This window comes from Anas acuta, unplaced genomic scaffold (genome assembly GCF_963932015.1).
Source record: "Anas acuta unplaced genomic scaffold, bAnaAcu1.1 SCAFFOLD_226, whole genome shotgun sequence".
NCBI lineage: Eukaryota > Metazoa > Chordata > Aves > Anseriformes > Anatidae > Anas > Anas acuta.
The window spans coordinates 64921-81408 of NW_027076270.1; the positions used below are offsets into that span (position 1 = coordinate 64921).

Below are 16488 nucleotides of genomic sequence, written 5' to 3' on the forward strand. Positions count from 1 at the left end.
CCAAGATAGTGTTTCAGGCCGTGCCATGGTTTACGGGATACATTTCCAGCCACCCAGTCGTTGCTTCCACCATGGCAAGTATGGACCGTTTGCCTTGGCGGGTTGGTGGGAGTGGTCCGACGTAGTCAATCTGCCAGGCCTCACCGCACCGAAATCCAAGGCATCTCGCCCTGTTCCAGGGAGACTTTACCCTCATGGCTCGTTTGACTGCAGCACAGATCTCACACTGATGGGTAACCTGTGTGATGGCCTCAAGGGTCAGGTCCAGCCCTCGGTCACGAGCCCATCTGGATGCGGCATCCCTCCCTAGATGTCCTGATGTTTCATGGGCCCATCGAGCTACAAACAGCTCACCCTTACGTCCCCAGTCCAGGTCCACCTGAGCCACTTCACTTTTCAAAGCTCGAGCCACTTCTTTGTTGTTCCGATGTTCTTCGGTGGCACGATTCTTAGGCATGTGGGCATCTACATGACGTACCTTTGCAGCCAGGTGTCCTACCCAGGCAGCGCTATCTTGCCACAGCGTAGCAGCCCAGATAGGCTTACCTCTGCGCTGCCAGTTCTGTTTCCGTTGCCGCAGCCACCCCCACAGAGCATTTGCCAGCATCCATGAGTCAGTGTAGAGATACAGTACTGGCCATTTTTCTCTTTCAGCAATTTCTAGGGCCAGTTGTAGAGCTTCATTTCTGCATACTGACTCAACTCACCTTCCCCTTCCTTCCACGGCCTCCACAACTCGTCGTGTGGGACTCCACACAGCAGCTTTCCACTACAGAGGGCCCCCTACCACACGGCAGGATCCGTCAGTGAACAACACCTACTGCTTTCTGTCTTCTGGCAACTCATTGTGTGCTGGTGCTTCTTCAGCACGAGTTACCTCTTCTGTCAGCACTCCGAAATCCACGCCCTGCGGCCAGTCCATGATCTCCTCCAGGATTCCCGGGCGCTTGGCTTTCCCCATTCGAGCCTGCTATGTAATTAACGCTACCCACTTCCTCCACAGTTGCATGGTGTGTAGTGGGGATTTTCCCTTTGAACATCCAATGTAACACAGGTAGCCGTGGGGCCAAGAGGAGTCGTGCTTCTGTACCAACAACTTCTGAAGCGGCTCGAATCCCCTCATATGCTGTTAATATTTCCTTTTCAGTTGGGGTGTAATTGGCTTCCTTGATAGCCCCGGCTCCAGAAGCCCAGAGGTCGACGTGGGAAGCAGGGCCTCAAAACGCGTAGCGGCTGTTGAGGAGGACAGCCCCCTTCCCCACGGGCGCCCCCCTTTTTATTGCTGAGTGTGGCATCAGGTGTTATGGAATATCCCTTTGGTTGGTTTAGGTCAGCTGCCCTGGCAATGGCCCCTCCCCATCACTTGCCCACCCCCATTGATTTCCTTTCATCAAGTGGTCAACCATCTGGTTGCCCAGGGGAAGCCAGCTGATGGCACCTGTTTGGATTTCAGCACAGCTTCGGATCTGTTTCTAAGCGTCTCCTTCTGGACAAATTGGGCAGCACTCAGCTAGAGCAATGCATAATGCGATGGGTGAACAAGGGGCTGACGGGTCGGGCTCCAAGGGTAATTGTAAATGGGGTCGCATCAGGGTGGCGGCCAGTCACTAGGGGCTTCCGCAGGCCTCCATTTTAGGGCCTGTTCTCTTCAGGGTTGTCCTGACTGACTCGCATGTAGGACTTGAGGGCAGATGGAGTCCATTTTTTAGGCATGATGCTGAACAGGAAGGAGTGGCTGACTCCATCAAGGGGACGAAGGCTTTGCAGAGAGATCTTGACAAATCAGAGAGCTGGGCAATCCCCAGCAATATGAGGTTTAGCAAGAGCGAGTGAGGGATTCCACGCCTGGCAAGGGGCAACCCTGGCGGTACGGACAGTCAGGGGGATGAGAGGCTGGAGCGCAGCCCTGCAGAGCGGGATCTGGGGGTTTTGGTCAACAGCAAGTTGAACGGGATTCAAGCAGCCAGGAGGGGAACCGCATCCTGGGCTGCCTCCAGTATGGTATCGCCAGCCGCTCGGGGGCAGGGATTGCTGTGCTCTGCTCCGCGCTCTTTCAGCGTCGCCTCGAGTCCTGCGTGCACTTCTGGCCAGCACACTAACAGAAGCGGTGAAGGATCTGGAGGGTAAGATGGATGAGGAGCACATGAGGTCTCCGTGTTTGTTCAGCCTGCACGAGACAGAGGAGAAGCCTCGTGGCGGCCTGCAGCTTCCTCACGAGGGGAGCAGAGGGGCCGGGGCTGAGCTCTGCTCTCTGGGGACACTGACAAAACTCGAGGGAATGGCAAGGAGATGGGACAGTGGAGGGTCTGGCTGCAGGTGAGGAAAAGAGTTTTCACCAACACGGGGCTCGGCCACTGAAAGAGGCCTCCCAGGGAAGTGGTCACGGTAGCAGGTTTTGTGAACCGCAGGAGTCCACAAAACGTCTGCGAAGTGCTTTCAGACACGTGCTTTGCTTTTTGGGGGTCAGCCAGAGCGATGGGCTCTGAGGTCAGCCAGCAACGGGCTGTGACCTCACAGGCCTCGCTGCTTATCTTGGGGCGCCGTCAGAGCCTGGCCCAGCCTGGCTCGTGCCTGGACTCCTGCTGAGCGTGTGTGCGAGGCTTGGAGTGCCGAGCAAGGATTTGTTGAGAGGAGTTGTTGGAGCTGTGCTGTGGGGCCGTCGGCAGCTGCTCTCAGTGCCCGTCCCCGCAGCCAGTGCCTGCGTTTCCCCGGCCCTGCCTGGCTCAGGCAGCCGGGGCTGTGCGGGGAGCGCTCGCAGCAGTGCAGGTGAGCTGTGCGGGGACACGTGCCCCGGGGCTGGGCTTGGGGTTTTGTCCTGCTGAGGGGCCGGGGCACTGCCGCTGCCCGCTCCGGCACAGCCACTGACCCTGGCCTCTCTCCTTCTTGCAGCACACAGCACCTGTGGCAGCGGCGCCAGCCAGGGGAAGCAGCTCCCCATCTGCAGCTCTCCCCAGCCCGCTGCAGCGAGCCGACGCCATGGCCAGTGAGGCCAAGGACGTCACCTGCCCTGTGTGCCAGGGGGCCCCCAAGGAGCCCAGCTACGTCCTCCCCTGTCTGCACCGCTTCTGCTTCGGGTGCATCATGCGCTGGGCCAAGAGAAGCAGCACCTGCCCCCTCTGCAGGCAGCGCATCACCTCCATCCTCTACTCCATCTGGGCGGAAGACGACTTCCTGGAGGTGCAGCTTGCCCCCGGCGCAGAGGCCCAAGCTGACAGCCAGCAGGACGAGCAGGGGGCTGCGGAGCCGGTGCCCCAGCCTGCCGTGGGAGGCCTCCTGCCCGAGGAATGGGCGGCCCTCTTCAGGGAGCACCTCGGTCCGCTGCGCTCCTGGGTGCGCCAGCAAGCCAGGGAGCTGTTCGACGCTGCCTGGTGGGACCAGGACATGCTGGAGGCCACCGTCATCGCTTGGCTGTGCCGCTGCGGGCTGGATGAGCAGGCCTTGGTGCAGGAGCTGCGGCCGTTGCTGCAGGGCCACAAGGTGAGCTTTGTGCAGCGGCTCATCTCCATCATGCTGCAGATATGCAGCGAGGAGTACCTGGAGCACCTGGGATTCCTGGAACCCCGTCCTGCCAGCCTGCAGTACAACGGCCCTGAGGTGGACCTCGAGGGCTCCCAAGACACCTGGGAGCCAGAGCTCGAGGGCTCCCAAGACACCTGGGAGCCAGAAGACAGCCCTGCGGCCATCCCCAGCCCTGCTGCCTCCCCCCGGGACACTCCTGCCAGCAGCCCGGAGGATTCTGACGTCGAGGAGCTGCCCAGCACCTCCAGTGCCGCCCTACCTGGGGGTCCTGGCCACCTGCCCACCGCACCCATCCCCGGGGATCAGGAGGAGCCCTTCTCAGAGCCGCGACGGGCGGCAGAAGAAGATGCTGTGGTGCAGGGCTGCAGCCATGAGCCCTCTCCTCCTGGCCAGGGCAGGGACAGCTCACCTGGGGGGCCCCGGCGCCCCCCGAAGAGGAGGGCCGACAGCAACCCGGACTCTCCCCAGCCCTGCAAGAGGCCCCGGCGCCTTTAGCAGGGCACATCTGGGGTTGTCATACAAATAAAAAGTTGTGACCCTGCCACAGATAGTGTCTTGGTCTTCTTCGTAGAATCACACAATCGTACGGGCATAGAAACACAGAGTGGCTCAGGTTGGAAGGGACCTCAAAGATCACCTAGCTCCACTCCCCCTGCCATGGCCGGCGATGCCACTGTGATATATGGCATAATAGTTTGTGTCAAGAAGATGGTTGATCTTAATAAAGAAGGGGGAGATGGGGGAGTGTGGCCATGGGGGTCGGCAAGCCCCATGGTTGGTGGCAACGTCAGACTCTTAACAATGGGCATGTAACATGCCTTTACATCAGGCATGTAAATAGAGTTTAGAGGGAATAAAGAAGGGTGATTCAGGAGATGCCATGCCGTCTTGGGTTGCTTCTTCTCCAGCCATTAAGGCCTGGAAGTTGCTGGGTGTTTGCTCTTGTTGTTATATGCAACGTATGTTATATGCAGACCTTGCTGATGCTGTTTCAAAATAATTAAAAAAGCAAGGTAGGAATTAAAATTATTTCACTTCTTGCGAACACAGAAGAGTGGCTTTTAAATTGGGGGAGAAAATACAGCAGAAAGAGCTCGAGGTTGGAGATGAGAAGGGTTTAATTAAAGGGAAGGGGAATGGGGAGAAAAAGAAACCAAAGAAACAATAAGGTCGCGGAAGCACAGAGAGAAGGAGGAAGAAATATTCTCTACTTCCCATCAACGAGCGATGTTCGGCCACGCACGTCCTGGGAAGCAGGGCCTCAAATCGCGTAGCGGTTGTTCAAGAGGAACAGCCCCCTCCCCCACGAGAGCCCCCCTGTTTATTGCTGAGTGTGACATCAGGTGCTCTGGAGTGTCCCTTTGATTGGCTGAGGGCAGCTGCCCTGGCGATGGCCCACCCCCAGCCTGCTGGCTCCTGGGGGCTGCGAAGGAGTCCTGATGCTGTGCCAGCACTGTGCGGCAATAGACACAGCACTGGAGTGACACCAGTGCTGTTCCAGCTCTGAGTGCAGAGCACAGCACTGTGGGGGCTGCTGCAGGGAACGATGACTCCAGCCCAGACAGACCCAACACAACCTTCACCCCTTAGTCCATGACATGCGTGTCACACTCAGGTCCCACACAGTTTAGTGTGTAGATTCTCTCAGCACCACTGTTCTCTGTCTGGTAAAGTATGTGTACGTCTGTACTTCTTTTCATTCCACAGGTCTTTCCCCAAAATGTCCATAGAAACATGAAAGCATGGTGGGTCCAGCTTCATCTGTTCCAGTGGTCACCCAGGGCAGGCAAAGTTGCTTTTCTTGTCACCAGCACCAGCTCAGCTCACATCACTGTTGCACTGCCCGCTTCCTTGCAAAGTTGACCTGTCGCTGGTTCTGCAGTGTCCTCCTACACCACATAACTTGGATTACAGATTAATTTTCTCCCAAGGCTAAACCTCCTTTGGGCACACACCTGATATCCCCATCTTTCTGCATTGCCCACCAGGTATAGCCTGGTCGTTGGGAGAAGACAATCCCACGAGTGGGGTCGCCTTTTCCCACGGCAGGGGCCACCCACACCGCCTTCCCCATCCACTTCCCCACACGCACTACGGGGACTTGAGCTTCTCCCACGGTGCGTAGGGGTTTTGTTTCGGCCGGACCAGGACGGCTGTCAGACCCCCTGTTGTTACTAGCCAAGTGGCCTCCGGTAGATTTCTATCCCAATGTTTCCACGTCCCAGCACCCAATGCTCGCAGCATAGATTTTAACGGTCCATTGTACCTCTCAACCTTCCCAGAGGCTCGTGGCTGATCAGGGATGTGATCCACCCACTCAATGCCGTGCCTCTTGGCCCAGGAGGTGACCAAATTGTTTCGGAAGTGACTCCCATTGTCGGACTCAATTCTCTCTGGTGTACCACGTCGCCACAGCACTTGCCTTTCCAGGCCCAAGATAGTGTTTCAGGCCGTGCCATGGTTTACGGGATACGTTTCCAGCCACCCAGTCGTTGCTTCCACCATGGCAAGTATGGACCGTTTGCCTTGGCGGGTTGGTGGGAGTGGTCCGACGTAGTCAATCTGCCAGGCCTCACCGCACCGAAATCCAAGGCATCTCGCCCTGTTCCAGGGAGACTTTACCCTCATGGCTCGTTTGACTGCAGCACAGATCTCACACTGATGGGTAACCTGTGTGATGGCCTCAAGGGTCAGGTCCAGCCCTCGGTCACGAGCCCATCTGGATGCGGCATCCCTCCCTAGATGTCCTGATGTTTCATGGGCCCATCGAGCTACAAACAGCTCACCCTTACGTCCCCAGTCCAGGTCCACCTGAGCCACTTCACTTTTCAAAGCTCGAGCCACTTCTTTGTTGTTCCGATGTTCTTCGGTGGCACGATTCTTAGGCATGTGGGCATCTACATGACGTACCTTTGCAGCCAGGTGTCCTACCCAGGCAGCGCTATCTTGCCACAGCGTAGCAGCCCAGATAGGCTTACCTCTGCGCTGCCAGTTCTGTTTCCGTTGCCGCAGCCACCCCCACAGAGCATTTGCCAGCATCCATGAGTCAGTGTAGAGATACAGTACTGGCCATTTTTCTCTTTCAGCAATTTCTAGGGCCAGTTGTAGAGCTTCATTTCTGCATACTGACTCAACTCACCTTCCCCTTCCTTCCACGGCCTCCACAACTCGTCGTGTGGGACTCCACACAGCAGCTTTCCACTACAGAGGGCCCCCTACCACACGGCAGGATCCGTCAGTGAACAACACCTACTGCTTTCTGTCTTCTGGCAACTCATTGTGTGCTGGTGCTTCTTCAGCACGAGTTACCTCTTCTGTCAGCACTCCGAAATCCACGCCCTGCGGCCAGTCCATGATCTCCTCCAGGATTCCCGGGCGCTTGGCTTTCCCCATTCGAGCCTGCTATGTAATTAACGCTACCCACTTCCTCCACAGTTGCATGGTGTGTAGTGGGGATTTTCCCTTTGAACATCCAATGTAACACAGGTAGCCGTGGGGCCAAGAGGAGTCGTGCTTCTGTACCAACAACTTCTGAAGCGGCTCGAATCCCCTCATATGCTGTTAATATTTCCTTTTCAGTTGGGGTGTAATTGGCTTCCTTGATAGCCCCGGCTCCAGAAGCCCAGAGGTCGACGTGGGAAGCAGGGCCTCAAAACGCGTAGCGGCTGTTGAGGAGGACAGCCCCCTTCCCCACGGGCGCCCCCCTTTTTATTGCTGAGTGTGGCATCAGGTGTTATGGAATATCCCTTTGGTTGGTTTAGGGCAGCTGCCCTGGCAATGGCCCCTCCCCATCACTTGCCCACCCCCATTGATTTCCTTTCATCAAGTGGTCAACCATCTGGTTGCCCAGGGGAAGCCAGCTGATGGCACCTGTTTGGATTTCAGCACAGCTTCGGATCTGTTTCTAAGCGTCTCCTTCTGGACAAATTGGGCAGCACTCAGCTAGAGCAATGCATAATGCGATGGGTGAACAAGGGGCTGACGGGTCGGGCTCCAAGGGTAATTGTAAATGGGGTCGCATCAGGGTGGCGGCCAGTCACTAGGGGCTTCCGCAGGCCTCCATTTTAGGGCCTGTTCTCTTCAGGGTTGTCCTGACTGACTCGCATGTAGGACTTGAGGGCAGATGGAGTCCATTTTTTAGGCATGATGCTGAACAGGAAGGAGTGGCTGACTCCATCAAGGGGACGAAGGCTTTGCAGAGAGATCTTGACAAATCAGAGAGCTGGGCAATCCCCAGCAATATGAGGTTTAGCAAGAGCGAGTGAGGGATTCCACGCCTGGCAAGGGGCAACCCTGGCGGTACGGACAGTCAGGGGGATGAGAGGCTGGAGCGCAGCCCTGCAGAGCGGGATCTGGGGGTTTTGGTCAACAGCAAGTTGAACGGGATTCAAGCAGCCAGGAGGGGAACCGCATCCTGGGCTGCCTCCAGTATGGTATCGCCAGCCGCTCGGGGGCAGGGATTGCTGTGCTCTGCTCCGCGCTCTTTCAGCGTCGCCTCGAGTCCTGCGTGCACTTCTGGCCAGCACACTAACAGAAGCGGTGAAGGATCTGGAGGGTAAGATGGATGAGGAGCACATGAGGTCTCCGTGTTTGTTCAGCCTGCACGAGACAGAGGAGAAGCCTCGTGGCGGCCTGCAGCTTCCTCACGAGGGGAGCAGAGGGGCCGGGGCTGAGCTCTGCTCTCTGGGGACACTGACAAAACTCGAGGGAATGGCAAGGAGATGGGACAGTGGAGGGTCTGGCTGCAGGTGAGGAAAAGAGTTTTCACCAACACGGGGCTCGGCCACTGAAAGAGGCCTCCCAGGGAAGTGGTCACGGTAGCAGGTTTTGTGAACCGCAGGAGTCCACAAAACGTCTGCGAAGTGCTTTCAGACACGTGCTTTGCTTTTTGGGGGTCAGCCAGAGCGATGGGCTCTGAGGTCAGCCAGCAACGGGCTGTGACCTCACAGGCCTCGCTGCTTATCTTGGGGCGCCGTCAGAGCCTGGCCCAGCCTGGCTCGTGCCTGGACTCCTGCTGAGCGTGTGTGCGAGGCTTGGAGTGCCGAGCAAGGATTTGTTGAGAGGAGTTGTTGGAGCTGTGCTGTGGGGCCGTCGGCAGCTGCTCTCAGTGCCCGTCCCCGCAGCCAGTGCCTGCGTTTCCCCGGCCCTGCCTGGCTCAGGCAGCCGGGGCTGTGCGGGGAGCGCTCGCAGCAGTGCAGGTGAGCTGTGCGGGGACACGTGCCCCGGGGCTGGGCTTGGGGTTTTGTCCTGCTGAGGGGCCGGGGCACTGCCGCTGCCCGCTCCGGCACAGCCACTGACCCTGGCCTCTCTCCTTCTTGCAGCACACAGCACCTGTGGCAGCGGCGCCAGCCAGGGGAAGCAGCTCCCCATCTGCAGCTCTCCCCAGCCCGCTGCAGCGAGCCGACGCCATGGCCAGTGAGGCCAAGGACGTCACCTGCCCTGTGTGCCAGGGGGCCCCCAAGGAGCCCAGCTACGTCCTCCCCTGTCTGCACCGCTTCTGCTTCGGGTGCATCATGCGCTGGGCCAAGAGAAGCAGCACCTGCCCCCTCTGCAGGCAGCGCATCACCTCCATCCTCTACTCCATCTGGGCGGAAGACGACTTCCTGGAGGTGCAGCTTGCCCCCGGCGCAGAGGCCCAAGCTGACAGCCAGCAGGACGAGCAGGGGGCTGCGGAGCCGGTGCCCCAGCCTGCCGTGGGAGGCCTCCTGCCCGAGGAATGGGCGGCCCTCTTCAGGGAGCACCTCGGTCCGCTGCGCTCCTGGGTGCGCCAGCAAGCCAGGGAGCTGTTCGACGCTGCCTGGTGGGACCAGGACATGCTGGAGGCCACCGTCATCGCTTGGCTGTGCCGCTGCGGGCTGGATGAGCAGGCCTTGGTGCAGGAGCTGCGGCCGTTGCTGCAGGGCCACAAGGTGAGCTTTGTGCAGCGGCTCATCTCCATCATGCTGCAGATATGCAGCGAGGAGTACCTGGAGCACCTGGGATTCCTGGAACCCCGTCCTGCCAGCCTGCAGTACAACGGCCCTGAGGTGGACCTCGAGGGCTCCCAAGACACCTGGGAGCCAGAAGACAGCCCTGCGGCCATCCCCAGCCCTGCTGCCTCCCCCCGGGACACTCCTGCCAGCAGCCCGGAGGATTCTGACGTCGAGGAGCTGCCCAGCACCTCCAGTGCCGCCCTACCTGGGGGTCCTGGCCACCTGCCCACCGCACCCATCCCCGGGGATCAGGAGGAGCCCTTCTCAGAGCCGCGACGGGCGGCAGAAGAAGATGCTGTGGTGCAGGGCTGCAGCCATGAGCCCTCTCCTCCTGGCCAGGGCAGGGACAGCTCACCTGGGGGGCCCCGGCGCCCCCCGAAGAGGAGGGCCGACAGCAACCCGGACTCTCCCCAGCCCTGCAAGAGGCCCCGGCGCCTTTAGCAGGGCACATCTGGGGTTGTCATACAAATAAAAAGTTGTGACCCTGCCACAGATAGTGTCTTGGTCTTCTTCGTAGAATCACACAATCGTACGGGCATAGAAACACAGAGTGGCTCAGGTTGGAAGGGACCTCAAAGATCACCTAGCTCCACTCCCCCTGCCATGGCCGGCGATGCCACTGTGATATATGGCATAATAGTTTGTGTCAAGAAGATGGTTGATCTTAATAAAGAAGGGGGAGATGGGGGAGTGTGGCCATGGGGGTCGGCAAGCCCCATGGTTGGTGGCAACGTCAGACTCTTAACAATGGGCATGTAACATGCCTTTACATCAGGCATGTAAATAGAGTTTAGAGGGAATAAAGAAGGGTGATTCAGGAGATGCCATGCCGTCTTGGGTTGCTTCTTCTCCAGCCATTAAGGCCTGGAAGTTGCTGGGTGTTTGCTCTTGTTGTTATATGCAACGTATGTTATATGCAGACCTTGCTGATGCTGTTTCAAAATAATTAAAAAAGCAAGGTAGGAATTAAAATTATTTCACTTCTTGCGAACACAGAAGAGTGGCTTTTAAATTGGGGGAGAAAATACAGCAGAAAGAGCTCGAGGTTGGAGATGAGAAGGGTTTAATTAAAGGGAAGGGGAATGGGGAGAAAAAGAAACCAAAGAAACAATAAGGTCGCGGAAGCACAGAGAGAAGGAGGAAGAAATATTCTCTACTTCCCATCAACGAGCGATGTTCGGCCACGCACGTCCTGGGAAGCAGGGCCTCAAATCGCGTAGCGGTTGTTCAAGAGGAACAGCCCCCTCCCCCACGAGAGCCCCCCTGTTTATTGCTGAGTGTGACATCAGGTGCTCTGGAGTGTCCCTTTGATTGGCTGAGGGCAGCTGCCCTGGCGATGGCCCACCCCCAGCCTGCTGGCTCCTGGGGGCTGCGAAGGAGTCCTGATGCTGTGCCAGCACTGTGCGGCAATAGACACAGCACTGGAGTGACACCAGTGCTGTTCCAGCTCTGAGTGCAGAGCACAGCACTGTGGGGGCTGCTGCAGGGAACGATGACTCCAGCCCAGACAGACCCAACACAACCTTCACCCCTTAGTCCATGACATGCGTGTCACACTCAGGTCCCACACAGTTTAGTGTGTAGATTCTCTCAGCACCACTGTTCTCTGTCTGGTAAAGTATGTGTACGTCTGTACTTCTTTTCATTCCACAGGTCTTTCCCCAAAATGTCCATAGAAACATGAAAGCATGGTGGGTCCAGCTTCATCTGTTCCAGTGGTCACCCAGGGCAGGCAAAGTTGCTTTTCTTGTCACCAGCACCAGCTCAGCTCACATCACTGTTGCACTGCCCGCTTCCTTGCAAAGTTGACCTGTCGCTGGTTCTGCAGTGTCCTCCTACACCACATAACTTGGATTACAGATTAATTTTCTCCCAAGGCTAAACCTCCTTTGGGCACACACCTGATATCCCCATCTTTCTGCATTGCCCACCAGGTATAGCCTGGTCGTTGGGAGAAGACAATCCCACGAGTGGGGTCGCCTTTTCCCACGGCAGGGGCCACCCACACCGCCTTCCCCATCCACTTCCCCACACGCACTACGGGGACTTGAGCTTCTCCCACGGTGCGTAGGGGTTTTGTTTCGGCCGGACCAGGACGGCTGTCAGACCCCCTGTTGTTACTAGCCAAGTGGCCTCCGGTAGATTTCTATCCCAATGTTTCCACGTCCCAGCACCCAATGCTCGCAGCATAGATTTTAACGGTCCATTGTACCTCTCAACCTTCCCAGAGGCTCGTGGCTGATCAGGGATGTGATCCACCCACTCAATGCCGTGCCTCTTGGCCCAGGAGGTGACCAAATTGTTTCGGAAGTGACTCCCATTGTCGGACTCAATTCTCTCTGGTGTACCACGTCGCCACAGCACTTGCCTTTCCAGGCCCAAGATAGTGTTTCAGGCCGTGCCATGGTTTACGGGATACGTTTCCAGCCACCCAGTCGTTGCTTCCACCATGGCAAGTATGGACCGTTTGCCTTGGCGGGTTGGTGGGAGTGGTCCGACGTAGTCAATCTGCCAGGCCTCACCGCACCGAAATCCAAGGCATCTCGCCCTGTTCCAGGGAGACTTTACCCTCATGGCTCGTTTGACTGCAGCACAGATCTCACACTGATGGGTAACCTGTGTGATGGCCTCAAGGGTCAGGTCCAGCCCTCGGTCACGAGCCCATCTGGATGCGGCATCCCTCCCTAGATGTCCTGATGTTTCATGGGCCCATCGAGCTACAAACAGCTCACCCTTACGTCCCCAGTCCAGGTCCACCTGAGCCACTTCACTTTTCAAAGCTCGAGCCACTTCTTTGTTGTTCCGATGTTCTTCGGTGGCACGATTCTTAGGCATGTGGGCATCTACATGACGTACCTTTGCAGCCAGGTGTCCTACCCAGGCAGCGCTATCTTGCCACAGCGTAGCAGCCCAGATAGGCTTACCTCTGCGCTGCCAGTTCTGTTTCCGTTGCCGCAGCCACCCCCACAGAGCATTTGCCAGCATCCATGAGTCAGTGTAGAGATACAGTACTGGCCATTTTTCTCTTTCAGCAATTTCTAGGGCCAGTTGTAGAGCTTCATTTCTGCATACTGACTCAACTCACCTTCCCCTTCCTTCCACGGCCTCCACAACTCGTCGTGTGGGACTCCACACAGCAGCTTTCCACTACAGAGGGCCCCCTACCACACGGCAGGATCCGTCAGTGAACAACACCTACTGCTTTCTGTCTTCTGGCAACTCATTGTGTGCTGGTGCTTCTTCAGCACGAGTTACCTCTTCTGTCAGCACTCCGAAATCCACGCCCTGCGGCCAGTCCATGATCTCCTCCAGGATTCCCGGGCGCTTGGCTTTCCCCATTCGAGCCTGCTATGTAATTAACGCTACCCACTTCCTCCACAGTTGCATGGTGTGTAGTGGGGATTTTCCCTTTGAACATCCAATGTAACACAGGTAGCCGTGGGGCCAAGAGGAGTCGTGCTTCTGTACCAACAACTTCTGAAGCGGCTCGAATCCCCTCATATGCTGTTAATATTTCCTTTTCAGTTGGGGTGTAATTGGCTTCCTTGATAGCCCCGGCTCCAGAAGCCCAGAGGTCGACGTGGGAAGCAGGGCCTCAAAACGCGTAGCGGCTGTTGAGGAGGACAGCCCCCTTCCCCACGGGCGCCCCCCTTTTTATTGCTGAGTGTGGCATCAGGTGTTATGGAATATCCCTTTGGTTGGTTTAGGTCAGCTGCCCTGGCAATGGCCCCTCCCCATCACTTGCCCACCCCCATTGATTTCCTTTCATCAAGTGGTCAACCATCTGGTTGCCCAGGGGAAGCCAGCTGATGGCACCTGTTTGGATTTCAGCACAGCTTCGGATCTGTTTCTAAGCGTCTCCTTCTGGACAAATTGGGCAGCACTCAGCTAGAGCAATGCATAATGCGATGGGTGAACAAGGGGCTGACGGGTCGGGCTCCAAGGGTAATTGTAAATGGGGTCGCATCAGGGTGGCGGCCAGTCACTAGGGGCTTCCGCAGGCCTCCATTTTAGGGCCTGTTCTCTTCAGGGTTGTCCTGACTGACTCGCATGTAGGACTTGAGGGCAGATGGAGTCCATTTTTTAGGCATGATGCTGAACAGGAAGGAGTGGCTGACTCCATCAAGGGGACGAAGGCTTTGCAGAGAGATCTTGACAAATCAGAGAGCTGGGCAATCCCCAGCAATATGAGGTTTAGCAAGAGCGAGTGAGGGATTCCACGCCTGGCAAGGGGCAACCCTGGCGGTACGGACAGTCAGGGGGATGAGAGGCTGGAGCGCAGCCCTGCAGAGCGGGATCTGGGGGTTTTGGTCAACAGCAAGTTGAACGGGATTCAAGCAGCCAGGAGGGGAACCGCATCCTGGGCTGCCTCCAGTATGGTATCGCCAGCCGCTCGGGGGCAGGGATTGCTGTGCTCTGCTCCGCGCTCTTTCAGCGTCGCCTCGAGTCCTGCGTGCACTTCTGGCCAGCACACTAACAGAAGCGGTGAAGGATCTGGAGGGTAAGATGGATGAGGAGCACATGAGGTCTCCGTGTTTGTTCAGCCTGCACGAGACAGAGGAGAAGCCTCGTGGCGGCCTGCAGCTTCCTCACGAGGGGAGCAGAGGGGCCGGGGCTGAGCTCTGCTCTCTGGGGACACTGACAAAACTCGAGGGAATGGCAAGGAGATGGGACAGTGGAGGGTCTGGCTGCAGGTGAGGAAAAGAGTTTTCACCAACACGGGGCTCGGCCACTGAAAGAGGCCTCCCAGGGAAGTGGTCACGGTAGCAGGTTTTGTGAACCGCAGGAGTCCACAAAACGTCTGCGAAGTGCTTTCAGACACGTGCTTTGCTTTTTGGGGGTCAGCCAGAGCGATGGGCTCTGAGGTCAGCCAGCAACGGGCTGTGACTTCACAGGCCTCGCTGCTTATCTTGGGGCGCCGTCAGAGCCTGGCCCAGCCTGGCTCGTGCCTGGACTCCTGCTGAGCGTGTGTGCGAGGCTTGGAGTGCCGAGCAAGGATTTGTTGAGAGGAGTTGTTGGAGCTGTGCTGTGGGGCCGTCGGCAGCTGCTCTCAGTGCCCGTCCCCGCAGCCAGTGCCTGCGTTTCCCCGGCCCTGCCTGGCTCAGGCAGCCGGGGCTGTGCGGGGAGCGCTCGCAGCAGTGCAGGTGAGCTGTGCGGGGACACGTGCCCCGGGGCTGGGCTTGGGGTTTTGTCCTGCTGAGGGGCCGGGGCACTGCCGCTGCCCGCTCCGGCACAGCCACTGACCCTGGCCTCTCTCCTTCTTGCAGCACACAGCACCTGTGGCAGCGGCGCCAGCCAGGGGAAGCAGCTCCCCATCTGCAGCTCTCCCCAGCCCGCTGCAGCGAGCCGACGCCATGGCCAGTGAGGCCAAGGACGTCACCTGCCCTGTGTGCCAGGGGGCCCCCAAGGAGCCCAGCTACGTCCTCCCCTGTCTGCACCGCTTCTGCTTCGGGTGCATCATGCGCTGGGCCAAGAGAAGCAGCACCTGCCCCCTCTGCAGGCAGCGCATCACCTCCATCCTCTACTCCATCTGGGCGGAAGACGACTTCCTGGAGGTGCAGCTTGCCCCCGGCGCAGAGGCCCAAGCTGACAGCCAGCAGGACGAGCAGGGGGCTGCGGAGCCGGTGCCCCAGCCTGCCGTGGGAGGCCTCCTGCCCGAGGAATGGGCGGCCCTCTTCAGGGAGCACCTCGGTCCGCTGCGCTCCTGGGTGCGCCAGCAAGCCAGGGAGCTGTTCGACGCTGCCTGGTGGGACCAGGACATGCTGGAGGCCACCGTCATCGCTTGGCTGTGCCGCTGCGGGCTGGATGAGCAGGCCTTGGTGCAGGAGCTGCGGCCGTTGCTGCAGGGCCACAAGGTGAGCTTTGTGCAGCGGCTCATCTCCATCATGCTGCAGATATGCAGCGAGGAGTACCTGGAGCACCTGGGATTCCTGGAACCCCGTCCTGCCAGCCTGCAGTACAACGGCCCTGAGGTGGACCTCGAGGGCTCCCAAGACACCTGGGAGCCAGAGCTCGAGGGCTCCCAAGACACCTGGGAGCCAGAAGACAGCCCTGCGGCCATCCCCAGCCCTGCTGCCTCCCCCCGGGACACTCCTGCCAGCAGCCCGGAGGATTCTGACGTCGAGGAGCTGCCCAGCACCTCCAGTGCCGCCCTACCTGGGGGTCCTGGCCACCTGCCCACCGCACCCATCCCCGGGGATCAGGAGGAGCCCTTCTCAGAGCCGCGACGGGCGGCAGAAGAAGATGCTGTGGTGCAGGGCTGCAGCCATGAGCCCTCTCCTCCTGGCCAGGGCAGGGACAGCTCACCTGGGGGGCCCCGGCGCCCCCCGAAGAGGAGGGCCGACAGCAACCCGGACTCTCCCCAGCCCTGCAAGAGGCCCCGGCGCCTTTAGCAGGGCACATCTGGGGTTGTCATACAAATAAAAAGTTGTGACCCTGCCACAGATAGTGTCTTGGTCTTCTTCGTAGAATCACACAATCGTACGGGCATAGAAACACAGAGTGGCTCAGGTTGGAAGGGACCTCAAAGATCACCTAGCTCCACTCCCCCTGCCATGGCCGGCGATGCCACTGTGATATATGGCATAATAGTTTGTGTCAAGAAGATGGTTGATCTTAATAAAGAAGGGGGAGATGGGGGAGTGTGGCCATGGGGGTCGGCAAGCCCCATGGTTGGTGGCAACGTCAGACTCTTAACAATGGGCATGTAACATGCCTTTACATCAGGCATGTAAATAGAGTTTAGAGGGAATAAAGAAGGGTGATTCAGGAGATGCCATGCCGTCTTGGGTTGCTTCTTCTCCAGCCATTAAGGCCTGGAAGTTGCTGGGTGTTTGCTCTTGTTGTTATATGCAACGTATGTTATATGCAGACCTTGCTGATGCTGTTTCAAAATAATTAAAAAAGCAAGGTAGGAATTAAAATTATTTCACTTCTTGCGAACACAGAAGAGTGGCTTTTAAATTGGGGGAGAAAATACAGCAGAAAGAGCTCGAGG

The 16488-nt window shown here is 58.0% G+C and overlaps 3 protein-coding genes across 3 annotated transcripts; all 3 read left to right on the top strand.

The window, feature by feature from the left end:
• Positions 1-2976: 2976 nt before the first annotated feature.
• LOC137849220 (polycomb group RING finger protein 2-like) lies at positions 2977-4014 on the top strand. Its single transcript, XM_068668721.1, has one exon. It carries the CDS (start codon positions 2977-2979, stop codon positions 4012-4014), a length of 1038 nt encoding a protein of 345 aa, XP_068524822.1.
• Positions 4015-8927: 4913 nt separating this feature from the next.
• On the top strand, positions 8928-9932 carry LOC137849221 (polycomb group RING finger protein 2-like). The gene has a single exon (XM_068668722.1). It carries the CDS (start codon positions 8928-8930, stop codon positions 9930-9932), a length of 1005 nt encoding a protein of 334 aa, XP_068524823.1.
• A 4913-nt stretch (positions 9933-14845) lies between these two features.
• LOC137849222 (polycomb group RING finger protein 2-like) lies at positions 14846-15883 on the top strand. The gene has a single exon (XM_068668723.1). It carries the CDS (start codon positions 14846-14848, stop codon positions 15881-15883), a length of 1038 nt encoding a protein of 345 aa, XP_068524824.1.
• The last annotated feature ends 605 nt before the right edge of the window (positions 15884-16488 follow it).